The 14,122-nt window shown below is 39.9% G+C and overlaps 1 protein-coding gene across 1 annotated transcript; it reads left to right on the forward strand.

The window, feature by feature from the left end:
• The first annotated feature begins 1 nt into the window (after position 1).
• On the forward strand, positions 2–2,444 carry LOC137266010 (COMM domain-containing protein 3-like). The gene has a single exon (XM_067801510.1). It carries the CDS (start codon positions 233–235, stop codon positions 818–820), a length of 588 nt encoding a protein of 195 aa, XP_067657611.1. The 5' UTR covers positions 2–232; the 3' UTR covers positions 821–2,444.
• The last annotated feature ends 11,678 nt before the right edge of the window (positions 2,445–14,122 follow it).

Consider the following 14,122-nt stretch of genomic DNA (forward strand, 5'->3'; position numbering starts at 1 on the left):
CAGACCGAGAGTGGTTGATTGATGCTGGTTTTGTGTCAATATCCTGGAGGAGGACCGATTGAACACGAACATATGAATCTACGTATTGTTATGCGGTGACATGTTTTCATATGATCACAAATACGTAGAAAAATAGTCATTGTGTGCGGCAGTTCGAGGCGAAACATTAACAGACATTGAAATTCAGGTCAGTGGGCGTGTCACATGATCTCATTGAAAAGTTTTACTTACGATGGAACTTGCTCCTAGTGTCGTGGAAAACCTTTCTCTTGCTGGAGACAGTTCCAGAATCCCCGACAAATGTTTCAAAACACTTGTAAGCAAAGCGTGTCAAGGTGTTCTTGACTCGAGACTGAGAGATGCTGTCTCTGGTCACCCTGATATGAAGGATGTGGATAAGCCTTCATTAAAAGCCGCTTACTCAGGGCTCGTGACTCTCATTATTGAAGCAGCAAAGCATGACTCTGAGAGTGAGACAATTGGTTCTATACTTGAAGACTGTAAATTCTCAACAGAGAGAATAAACACTTTCAATACAACATTCCTGGCACAGAAAGCTTCTCTTCAAATCATACTTGGAAGTGTAGGAAATAGTCCTCCTCACATTGTTGATATTGACTGGAGGTTGGACTACTACATCAAGAACAATCATCTTGACAAGGTGAATGAGCCAGTGTACCTCATCAGCTTAAAGACAGAACAGCCTGGGAATAGTGAATTACAAGAAGTCCAGTTTTCCTGCTCTCTTGAACAATTGCAAGACCTTGTAGGCAAGCTGAAAGATGCAACTAAATGCTTGGAAAAACTAAGTCAGATATAGCTAGCATGTCTGTGGAAATTGACAGGATATGTATTTTCTTTCAAATTTCAAAAGTTTAGTTTTGAAGTCAAATTCACTGCACATATGATCAAAAAAGAGGATGAAAAGCTGCCTCTAGCAACATCTTTTCGGTGTATGTATGGTGAAATGTCTAACTTTTCAGTTACCTGAATTAAATTGTCGTAAATGAATATTTGTCAAGATTATTGTGTGGAATCCTACTGACATGAAGACATGATTTGCTGTTGTCATGCTCATCTCTGTGAGACAATAAATACTCTGTAGCATTTGGGTATCAGTATTTTCATCGTCTTCACTACCACAATTCTCTTTATTGAGTTACTTCCCTTTTTGTCATGCCCAAAACTTATGATTATTGTATAAAATACTTATTCTCCATATATTGTATTCTATGATAGTCAGCACCAAACTTTTGCTTGTGGATTTCACCAATGTGGGGTTCATAAAACAGGAAAATATCGGACATTTGCATCACAGGTGTGATGGTATTAACAGAATCAGCACTAATTCCTTTCACTTTAAGCTGTTATCTAGAACTGGCTATTGATTTAGGGTATGGAGATCAATTGATAAGTATCTTTCTGTTATCAGTAACATATTAGAGAAGTAAGTAAGATCAAAACTGCCACATTGGATTACTGCTGGCAAACAAAGATAAGTTGGACCAGCACAGAAAATAGCTTTATAAGTAGTTGGCGGTGAATGGCAATGAGCAAAACCATTTGGTTTGTGAGAGGTAAACATGTAGGCTAGTGCACATGCAATACATTACAATTAGACTGATTCCGCGTGTAGGTTTCTCATAGGAAAAGCTATGGTCACGTGGTCAGTGTAGCAAGTCCAGTGCTGATATATATATTTGTTTTTTTCTGTTGCTGTTTTAAGGAACTTTTTCAAATTAAGTAGATCAGAATCTGAATATTTTTTGCATTTTTTTTGCATAAAAAGTGCATGTTTCTGCATTAATGCGAACTCTGAAGCTAGTAATACACTACTCTTGATCGTGGACCACCTGGGGCCCCTTCGCTCACAATCGCAAGTGCCAGAGGGTGGCACTCGTACATGCTAATATGGGTCAGTTGGCAGGGCAGTGCTCAACTTATCCTTGTTTGCCAGTAACAAAACAGTGTCCTGAACATAATTTGGAAGCAGCTTATGAATATAAACACAGCTTTCTGTATTGTGTGAGTAAATTAACACTTTGTTTTATCATAATCCTGTATGTGTGATGACCCCAATTTTGTATCTATAATCGTAATAATTTCTCCTATTGACAATATTTTGGATTATTGATCTCCTGAGCCAGCCCTGCTCTATCATGGTTAGATCTTAAATCAGGTGAAATACCTTGAAAGCAGTGTTAAATCTGACCCCCCACTCTCTCAAGTTATTTTTGGACACAGTGTTCAATTGAGTCTTATTATCACTTACCATGTTTGTGAATATAGTTTGTAGAAGATGAGTTGATAATATTGTATAATATTGACATATTGTATGATATTGTCATATTGTATAATATTGATTTTATTGTATTTTGATTAGATGTACACATACATCAAATTATGTTGATGATATGTAAATAAAAGTCTCGTATAGATGATGATTCTTTATTGGTGTTTATCTTTTTGTGTTTTGTTGATTATTGTTGACCATGTTATCGATTTATTACATGATAGTAATTGTAGTTGTGTTTAGTCAGGACACACTCAGAGGATAACCATAGTGTTTCGTTAAAGGATTATATGCAAACAAATTATTTTATCAGACCTTAAGCTTAAACCTGTAAAACTTAGCATGCAGATATTTGTCTAGCTCATTAACCACCCGTCCCGGAATCCAGGTTACCAGTCCTAGCCCTTCCTTTTATCACATGGGAATTTTTTCAAAGATGAAGTTTATTTGTTGGTTTGTTTAATGTGGCAGTCAGCAAAATTCCAGCTTCATCACAGAGGTTTATAAATAATCGAGTCAGACAAGCCAGTGATCAACCTCATGAGCATCAATCTTCGCAATTGGAATACAATGACACATTTGTACCCTAGATATTCATGCTTCACAAAATGAGTATTACTCTGAGTTACTGAATACTATGCCATTGCTGAGAGGGATGATGAGATATGTTTCCATGATACACAAATCATGTTCTCATCTCTCAAGCATGTATTACTTGTAATTATGTAGCATAGCATTCTGTTGCAGCATTCTGGTCATGGCAGATTTCACCACACTGGTAGATGTGTGAGACTTGATCCTCCTTGACTATCCTTCCATATTTTGCTCACATGATGCAATTTAACTGGAATATTTTCTGAGTGAGTGAGTGAGTTTGGTTTTGCGCCACACTCACCAAATTCCAGCTGTATGACAACAGTCTGGAACAGACAATCTAGTGATCAACAGCATGAGCAGAGAGACCAAAGTTAGCTGACTCTTATGACAAACATGGGTCACTGAAGATCAATTCTAGTGAATATTTTCTAAAGCAGCATAAACCGTCCTCATTCACAACAAACTTGCCCCTATCTGGAACTGAGTAGTGTAGTCAGCCCATCCAGCTTGTCCTGCCCAGCTCTTAGACTATACTTTTTATGTTTAATGAGGGACGTGGTGTGTCCAGTCCTATCAACACCATAATACACTGAGCACAGATGCATCCCTTAGACAAACCAGAATCCTATGATTATGGCTTTGAATCCCACATCACCCTGACCGTTTCCAGCTTTAACATGGATTCCACCCAAATAGTAAATATCTGACACCTGCAGCATAGTCACTCTCTCCTGGCCAAGCTGAAATTAATGTTAATGGACAAAGTGTTCAAAATAGCTTTAGACCCCAACTAAATCCCTCATTCTATAGTTTACAGACGTCTTCAATCCAGTCCAGGACCGTACAAAATTTTAACGGAATTGTTCCATGAATGAGAAGGATTTTATGCAGCTTTTAACAATATCCCAGCAACGTCACGCCGAAGACCCGGGTTCAATTCCCCACATAGGCACAGTGTGTGAAACCCAAATATAGGTAGCCCCCGCCAGGATATTGCTGGAATATTGATAAAAGCACCGCAAAGCCATACGAGCTCACTAAACGTTAAATACTTGTAGAAATCACGACACCAATATCTTTTAAAACACATATGCGGTGTTTTAGGTGTGGGATTATAGTTTAGGATTGAACCACTCAAGTATTTCTCAAGTATACTCAAGTATAACCACAAATGTCGGTCCAAACGACAGTCCTTTCACGAGCATTCTGTGGATGTTGAAGACTCTGGTTGGACGCTGTCATGAAACACACTGACAGAAACGCTCACACAATCCTTCACAACGACCCGTGTGAGATATCCCGCACAGTAGTGCACTTCCCTCTTTGTCGTTACACATTCAAATAAAATTCATTACGTGACTTCCGATGCTGAAATCGACGTCTGAGCAACGTACATAACCAGATGTATTGGGAAGCTGAACGTCCTTTTCGCATCTAAATTGTAACACACATTAAATGAGCATTTAACTAACTTATGAAAATGAGTTGATCATTTTGACGTCAAGTCTTTCGGTCTTAACTGTCAATATTTTAACTGTGCGAAAAGAATTCGAAAACCATTACTGGTCAAATATTTATCATTATCTTACTTCATGTAAAATTCTTTAATTTCATTGGACACGTTAACTAGTTACCGCTTCTGGTAACACTGCTACAAAGAGGCGTCATCAGATCCTACATTCCAGACAAACATGTATGTGAGTGAGTGAGGGATGGAGTTAGTTTTACGCTCACTCTGCAATATATGGCTGGGATCTGTAAATAATCGAGTCTAGGCCAGACTTTCCAGTGCATCAACATGGGCATCGATCTGTGCAATTGGGAACCGATGAAATGTGTCAACTAAGTCTGAGAGCCTGACCATGTAATCCCGTTAGTCGCCTCTTGGACAACTCAGCATCAAAATTGACGTTATCAGCTATGGAGAACTGATGAAAGCCGGTATTTGTTTTCACGGTCGACGGCAGAGGAGAGAATAGCGGAGGTATGGGAACGGTGTTTCGAAGTGTGTTTTGCTGACAGAGGCTCGTGGGGTGACCCAGGAGTCATTTTATGGGATGCAATCGGTCTTAACCAGTTAGATGGCTCCTTGGCGTTCAAGAATCACGGTCCAGGACTAACGTAAGGCGTGACAGCTGCTCGCTATAACTCCTCACATTTGGAACGTCACAGAAATTACATCTTCCAGGGAGACAACGCTCGTTCCCACTCTGCCACAATAAGAATTCACTTCCAAAGACAACATAATATCCAATCCTTCAATGGCCTGCACCTAAGTCCACTGGAAGGAAGGCGACTGAAAGACTGAATAACCTCAAACCAAGGTCAACAACTCCGGCTGGACTCGATCGGGCATTTGACAGTGTGCGGACCCAAGAGTCTATGGTCTTCATTAACCGGCTAATTCACATGATGTATAGACGACGCAATGACGTCATCAATCACCATGGATGCCACACACGATACCGACTTAAAGGTATCTTAGTGGTACCATTTTTTTGTGAATTTGTTTGTGTGAACTCTAAGTGTGATTTCCGAAAATGTGTTAACCATAATTGTCAAGTTTGTAAGCAGTCCTCCGTTTTGATCGTTAATTAGAGCGAATTAAAGTGTGTAGTTTAAGAAACCGCTATCAGTGCGCTTGTTTTGCCGTTCAGTATATATCCTGAGATTTATAGAAACAGTATTTTTGTTTATATGTATCCTTCATCAAAAGAAACCGCATTTTCTTCAGTGGGGAATCGAACCCTGGTCTTCAGAGTTACGACCGAACGCTTTAACCACTGGGCAACACCGTCGTCTCGTAATATGAATGAGTCAGTGGCTTGCGGAAAAGTAGGGGCGATGGGATAGCTTCGGGGTTAAAGCGTTCGCTCGTCACCTCGAAGATTGGGGTTCGATTCCTCGCACCGGTGCACCGTGATCTTGCAGGAATATAGTTAAAACCGCGTAAAACTCACTCGGAAAAGTATTTAATAGTACCACAACGTCTAGTCAAGATTGTCTTCGGCGAGTAGATCGTGCAAAGTAATTCCCACACGTTTAACGTTCAGCATATATTTTCATTGATATCTGAATAAATATAATATTAGGGTTAGGAGAGGCCCCAGGGACCGTAACTTGTTTCTAGGTGGGGAACTTCTGTATATCACGTGTCATCATAACCTGACGTCACAACCCAAGCTTGCCACAAAATACGACTCTGCATGTCGTAAGAGGTGACTAAGCGGTGGTCAGGATGGATGATTCGGTTGACAGATGTAATCGGTTCCCAATTGCGCAGATAGATGTTCATGTTGTTGATCACTGGATTGTCTGTTCCAAATTCGATTATTTACAGACCGCCGCCATACAGCTGGAATATTGCTGAGTGCGGACTTAACTCACTCACTGACTCCACAGGGTCTCTCTTCATGTTACTATACCTGCTCCTCCGTTACAAAATATCGCGCCTTCGTGCATGTATATGGCGTTGATGACAAGTGCTCCCGTTAAAATAATTAACATGGTTGGTTAGGAAACAACATTTCGAACAGTTCCTTTTAAATTCAAATTTGAAACAACGTTATGAAAACGTCAAATATAAACGTGATCATTTCCCCACAATGGGTACACAGACGGTAAATGGTCATTCACCTAAGTGAATGACCTGAGTGAATGACCTGAGTGAATGACTGAATGACCTGAGTGAATGACCTGAGTGAATGACCTGAGTGTATGACCTGAGTGAATGACCTGAGTGAATGACTGAATTACCTGAGTGAATGACCTGAGTGAATGACATGAGTGAATGAGTGAATGACCTGAGTGAATGACATGAGTGAATGACCTGAGTGAATGACTGGATGACCTGAGTGAATGACATGAGTGAATGACCTGAGTGAATGACCTGAGTGAATGACTGAATTACCTGAGTGAATGACCTGAGTGAAGGCCCTGAGTGAATGACCTGAGTGAATGACCTGAGTGAATGACCTGAGTGAATGACCTGAGTGAATGACTGAATGACCTGAGTGAATGACCTGAGTGAATGACCAAAGTGAATGACCTGAGTGAATGACGAGAGTAAACCAGGTCCTATCGATTCATATCTTTGATTTTTATGTCACCGATTAATTCTTGTAAGTGTCAGACTGGGATTGATTTGTTCTTCAGTTGGGCGGTAATTCACTTTTGTATGAGGTTGGGCATTATTTCAGGGGAAGGAGCCGAAATTGTCACCAGAACCATTGTGTTGTGTGGTGAGCACTGACTGATTCCTGGGTTCACCGTTGACTTGGCTGAAGAGGTTGTCTTTGTATGTTGAGAGACCGGTTCAGGTGAAGCTGTGGAGTTCAGAGATGCAAAACAGAAAACCAAAAGGTTCTTTCAGGAAGTCTACTAGTCTGTGTTGTGTGTAAATGGGGTAAACCTGGCATTATCTGAGAACCATTGTGTGATAATTCATTCTAAAATACAGGTGATGTACACAAGACACCTCATTTATCTCAGCTGCATCGTCCCAAAGAGCTTCAAGACAAGACCCTTGATTACGTAAGAAGACCGGAGATTAGGTTCTTCACAGAAGACAGCATGTTTCCAAACAATGCCTTAAGATCTTTTTTTTTTTCAAAAAAAAAAAACAACCAAAAAAAACCCCAGAAAACAAACAGCATTAAGTGGCTCGTCTTTGATCGGTTGCCCATAATCTGGGTATACAGCTGTGCCTTTTACAGGTGTGCCGCAAAATGCAATCGATTGTGTTTATATTTTGCATATCATTCACATAGGATTCAGAAAAAATGGTTTTCATGATGTCCCATGCTGTGACACTGTAAAGGGTGTCTGTGCTTTGTGAGAAATACGTGTTAAGTTTTGCTCGTCAGATTATTTACGTTATTTTTGGAAAGTGAACAACGAGTTGTGTTCCTTCTTTTGCGCGTCAGTATATTTGCTTATTCACCCCATGTGGTATTGGGATTACATTTTCTCGGTACAATACAACTTCTAGTTCTTTTGGGAGCTGAGATCCATCCAGGATTCGAACCTACATTTGCTGTTTGTATCATAAATACATGCATTTGTATTACCTTTTTACATACTCATGTCAAAAGTCTGATGTGCAATATGTTGTTGTAAGTTTGTTGTTAATCAGTAAATTCGAATTACTAAAATGTTTAACTGGTCCTGATAACGAATGTCATTAGGGATTAATGTCATCGGAATAGCAGCGGCTAACCTTATCCATGATCAAATGTGATACGTTCATGATCAAATTACTAAATGCTAATTGCAGTCCTTTGTTCAATTGCAATATATCATCTATCAGCACAGACATCTGTTTATGAAGGTGATAAGGTGATTGGAAAAAAAGTCATGGAAAAAAATTCACAGGAAAAAAGTCATGGAAAAACGTCCTGTTCACCAGTTATTTATAAAAATTATTTCATTTAATTATTTCAAGTTAATTATTTCTTTCACTGTGATAGTGTAATCAGTGGGATCTTATGATCAAAGGACAGGAGGAATGGACATATTGTAAGTTATTCAGTTCTTAAAGAATTACGCAAAAGGCGACAACCGGGATCGGGTGGTCAGCCTCGCTGACTTGGTTGACATATGCCTTCGGTTTCCAGTTGCACAGATCGATGCTCATACTATTGATCACTTGATTGTCTGTTCCAGACTAGATTGTTTAAAGGTCGATGTCATATAGGTGGAATATTGCTGAGTGCGCTATAAAACTAATCTCACTTCTTCAATGTTAAAGAATTATTGGATTAAATGTGATTGTTTGTTCAACGGGTGCTGGTGTAATGCTGATGCAGAGGAGAGCTGTGTGATCTGTTCACTTTAAAATGTGTCATACCTGACATTGAATAAAGCATTAATTGTGTTAGGTTCAAACATCGTTTAGAGAAATTTATGCTGTGTTTTTTATGATAATATTGTTTTGACTTGTTAATGAATACATTATCAATACTTTTTTTAGTATATGACTTTTTCCCAATGTCCTATTTTCCTACCCAAATCTAGGACATTATTTCCCTTGCTTTTTTCCCACAGTCAATATGAATCGCCGTCTGTGACAACACAATATGATAAATACCTGTACCAGTCATCAAAGGCAGGTACACATATAACTATGTATACAGTTCAGTAAGTGACAAAATATACATATGTAACAAATACTAATGGGAAATTAGCGAGAATATGACAGGGAATATACACTGTGGTGTTATTAAATGTGCAGGTGTTCCAACTTCTCCAGGTGTGCTGATTGACTGATTAATTGACAGTGGCAGTGTAATGTCCGGAGCTAGTCACGCGTTGATTCAGGGTTTTTTCAGAGCATTTCCGACACATGCTGCTGTCGTTTATTTAGTTCAATCATTGCGAATAACTGCCTGTTGCGTACATGGTAAACTCACACACAACACATGTAATGACCATACGCAAAAACAGCATTGTATTGTTTCCATTTAGCAGCGAGTGAGTTTCGTTTTAAGCCGCTTTTAGCAATGTTCCAACAATATTACGACGTGAGACACCAGAAATGGGCTTCACACAATGTACCCATGTGGGGAACCGAACCCGGGTCTTCAGCGTGACGAGCGAATGCTTTCACCACTAGGCTACCCCAGAACCGCTATATTTAGTAACAGACAGCATCCGCGGTCAAATGGGCAAAGGGCGACAGGTCGGTTCGATGCCATGTCACCTGATACCAAAAGATGGTATTTGTTGTTACCCTGCCTGGTGTTTGGAATATATGGAATCATAACAATGACAGAGTATACTATTCTGAGTGAGGTGAGGAATCAATAGTTTCTCATCAAGCAAGAATTCGTCCGGTCTAGTTCATAAGCTACAGACTGTAATTGGTCTCCTAAGCCTGTGACATCTGAAGTGAGTAAACACGTGTAGTTTTACGTTGCAATAATCCAGCTGTATGGCGACGGTCTGTAAAGTCTGGGTCAGACAATCAAGTGATCAACATCTTTATGAATTATCTATGTATTTGGAATACGATGACACGTGTCATCCAAGTCAGCAAGCTTAGCCAATGGGTACCGTTAGTCGACTCAACATTACGTCACGTATGGGTTGCTGAAGATCAATTCTAACCCGACATTTCAAGGGTATCTTTGCAACATCAGCTATTTGGGATGTTCTTAGTGTGGAGTGCAAACACAAACCCAAACATACATAAAACAGGAGATATAGTGCTAATATACTCAAGATGTTTGTAGCTACTACAAGATAATACTACAAATATTCGCACGACCCGACTCGTTCAGAACATGAATTACACACAATGAGTTGTAATGATACGATGAACAATCGCCAGTGTCACCGCAGCGGCCGTACCAACGTTATCTCACAGATAACGCGAGATAAAGCGAGATAACGTTGCCACAAGGCTTCCATTGACGTCAATGCTGCCGTCATATGACGTCATTGGGAAGAGCAAGAGCACACATGTAACATATGGATGATAACCGGGGCCAAAATGAATTCATACAACATGTTATTATATTTTTAATCTCCACAATTACATTTTGTTTGTTCTGGATCTTCTGGATCTTCTGGATCTTCGCCGGTCTTGCTTCATGTATGCTTCTGCTATGTGACATGACGTACAACACCACTGCCCAAGATGTGAAATTAGAAACCTCATTCGTAGACATATTATACTGGAGAAAATGTATTTTCCTTGTTGCTCAACGCGAATTTCCATCTTTCTTGTTTGTCTAAAAGTATGTGTAATGAATTATGTAACAAAGTGGACTCAGTGGGCCATGACATTAACAAATCCATTTTAACGAAAGGGGGCGAGAAGAAGCCATGTCTAACCCGGAGAATCGGGGTTGATGTAGGGGCCATAACCCGCGTGTAGAAACTCAAAACAATGACCAAATGGTCAGTGTAGGGTAGCTCCCCGTAACTCCACATGAGTGGACAATTGCTCCGTACAGTAGACTCTAGCCAGTGTAATAAGAGTGACCAGTGACAGTGTAGAAATCCCCTGGATAATAGTCACTGGGCAGTGCAGAAAACCTCTGGCCGAGCATGGCTAGCGTATAAAGAGGAGGTCTCAATAATCAGGCAGACTACTACCCAGGCCTTTTCTCTCCCTCTCTCTCTCCCAGGTGACTATGTGACGGAGTTGAACAATAAAGAAGCGTCTACATCCTTGTATTTCTGGTTGTTGTCTCTTACTTTGTTACAATTATGCAAGATTTGACACTGCTTTTTTGTGATGATTTCAACTGCACGGATATTGTACTTAGGTATGATATTGTACCCAGGGAGGCTGACAAACGTACCGTTTACTCAAGTGTGAAAATGAATTCAGAGTGATCCAAACTGACCCAAAGTTGCAGAGCTTGCAGGTTCTGTCAGACACAATGCTTCCCCTGACAGCAAACATGCATATTTCAACTAAATCACTAAACAACATATAGTTGAGCAAAGCAAAGCGGTTAAAGCGTTCGCTCGTCACGCCGAAGACCCAGGTTCGATTCCTCATATGGGTACAATGTGTGAAGCCCATTTCTGGTGTCCCCCGTTCGTGATATTACTGGAATATTGCTAAAAGCTATGTAAAACAAACCTCACTCCCTTACTCCACTATTTTAAGTACCATTAAACAAGAGACTTAACTGACCAAGAATTTTAGACCTTAGTTGGTGTGGGTGTAGAAATACATTAACTACGCGTGAAGAAAAAGTTAGTCGTACTTTTCCTTTGTCCTTTGGCCTACGACTTTTATGCGCATTTACTTTATTAGTGTAACTAAAAACAATGAATTAATATATGAGTTCCATATGGTTCGTCAACACCACCGCCCACCCACACCTTTACACATGATGCTTTTTTATTTAAGTTTTGAAAAAATAATTATATGTTTTGCTTTCATTTTCGTTTTGAAAGGAAGTTTGGGGAGACTGATTTTATCCACACCACCCGTGATATTGCTCTAAAACTGGCAAAAGCGGCGTAAAACCAGACTCCATATGGATATTTTAGTTTTAGAACATGATATCTAGTTTTACGTGTTTCATAACGATAGTTTGCATGAAACACAATGCAATCTTGAGTTGTGAAAGCGGCACGTGTGGTGATGCAATTTTGGCCCAGATTGTGTTCCATAGAAAACTTGGCCATGTTTTGATTGAGTCCGAAATAGGTCAGTGGTCCGGACCGTGGTGTATAGTACTTGCTTCACTTTTTGACCTGTAAACAACAGTATTACAGAGCAATGCATGATCTTACAGAATGTTTGTGCAATGGTGGCGTGCACACCGTGTCACCTTCCTCGTGCACGACTTCAGTGTCTTCTTTTTTTTTTCATCTGCCTGTCCGACATTTTGTATGATTGTACCTTATCTGTTATGAATAACGGATGTGGCAATACATATACTTCCAATTATGGTTTTTACATTTCCATTTCAATGCGGTGAGAAAAAACAACAACATTGTTTTGATTCCATTTAGGGGCGAAAGAAATGAGCTTCACATATTGCACCCATGTGGGGATCGAACCCGGGTCTTCGGATCGACGCATGGACCAGGTTTTAATTGTAGAAAAGAATGCGTTAGACACATCACGGTTCGATACATCACAGTTCGACACGTCAAAGTTCGATACAACGTTTTTAATGATTTAGGAGGATTTTCGAGATTCGTTACTTTTTTATGTTCTTGGGTTTATTTCCAATTTGTGGAATAGCTACAGCTGTAAACATAACTCTGACACGATAATGATATATGGTAATGTCAAAACAACGAAACATCACAAGCTTAGAACAGTCTAAAACATCATCATCAAGATAAGTACAATATACACTCTGCACTTCACACTTAGGCAGATCATTACTGCTACTGTGAAACTGCGTCAACCCCACCCCACCCCCACCCCCACCTCACCCCACCCCCTATCGGAGACGCCATGTGCATGTTACTTGTTGTAACCTAATCATTCTACTATGCATTTTATAGGGGCATTCACCCCCGTGACGCTTTTGCCTGGACCGCAGTATATTGCTTCTGTTGTGTCAAAGTCCTAAATGAAGCAAATCCAGATTTTACCAATTCTTTCATCTCCCATCTAACCGGGTCTCCTTTTTAATTTGATGGGAATTATTTGTTTCCATCAAAATAATATATGTTCAGAGGGTCAGCGTTAATCAGATGATACTCAAATCAAATATATGATCACATTTCTGAACCATTTCTCGATTATTTTCCGTTTAGCCAACCTGAAATATGGGTGTACATTCACTTTTCCCTTACAGTTTATTAACTACAATATATGTATAACACGAAAAGTCAGTATAGACCGTATTATTAACTACTGAGTTGACCCAGAGAAATATTTCAATGGCCACTGAGTCAGTTCAAACCGTTACTACAGAAGTATTGAGTACTATTCTATATTTATTGTCAGTGTAATACATACATCGGGGAATATGTCACGATGAATGATCTCATTTAAAAAAAATGATTGATAACATATTAAGTCTACACACACCACACCCCTGCCACACCCTCTTAGTAAACCGTTACACCCTTGTGTGTTTTAAAAAACGGCGGCTCTCGTCAGTCGAGGTATCAGCTCTTCATCTACCCACATGGGTTGACATCTCAGTACAGGTTTGAATGTAATGGGTGTAGATGTAGTCAAAGTTGAAGTAGGGTTTGAAAAGACACGTTCATGTGACAGTCTAATGCAAGTATATTATGTTTGTCGACAGCGTGATGTGATTGTGCGCATTCGCTTAAAAGGGCGTGTTTCGTTTTAATAAGGGTTGGGTGAGCATATGATAGACAGTTTATTTAGTAACGAGGGAACGCCCTTGCATGTGCACGTGCCGACTGTATGAATTAAACAGAGAATAAATATGTATAAATATGTATAGAGAACACACCGTAGGTTATTTTCGCATATTCTTAGGTGGCATGCGTCTTCATCATCTTCGCGTGACATTGACCCCATTATAAGACAAAGCTCTGACTGAATTCGAACTGGTGTGTGGATGTTGTTTAACACCTTACAATTATATCATTTCACCTGTATGGCGGGAGTAAATAATCGCATATCCCCAAACAACCCAAAGATTAACAGCACCGGCCGCTGTCTATGTATATCTATGGTATAGGGCGACATGTGTCAACCAAGTAAGCGAACATCCCGATCCCGTTAGTCGCCTCTTACGTCAAGCGTGGGTTGTTGTAGGCCAGTTCTAA

Source organism: Haliotis asinina, chromosome 15, assembly GCF_037392515.1.
Source record: "Haliotis asinina isolate JCU_RB_2024 chromosome 15, JCU_Hal_asi_v2, whole genome shotgun sequence".
In the NCBI taxonomy this organism is placed as follows: Eukaryota; Metazoa; Mollusca; class Gastropoda; order Lepetellida; family Haliotidae; genus Haliotis; species Haliotis asinina.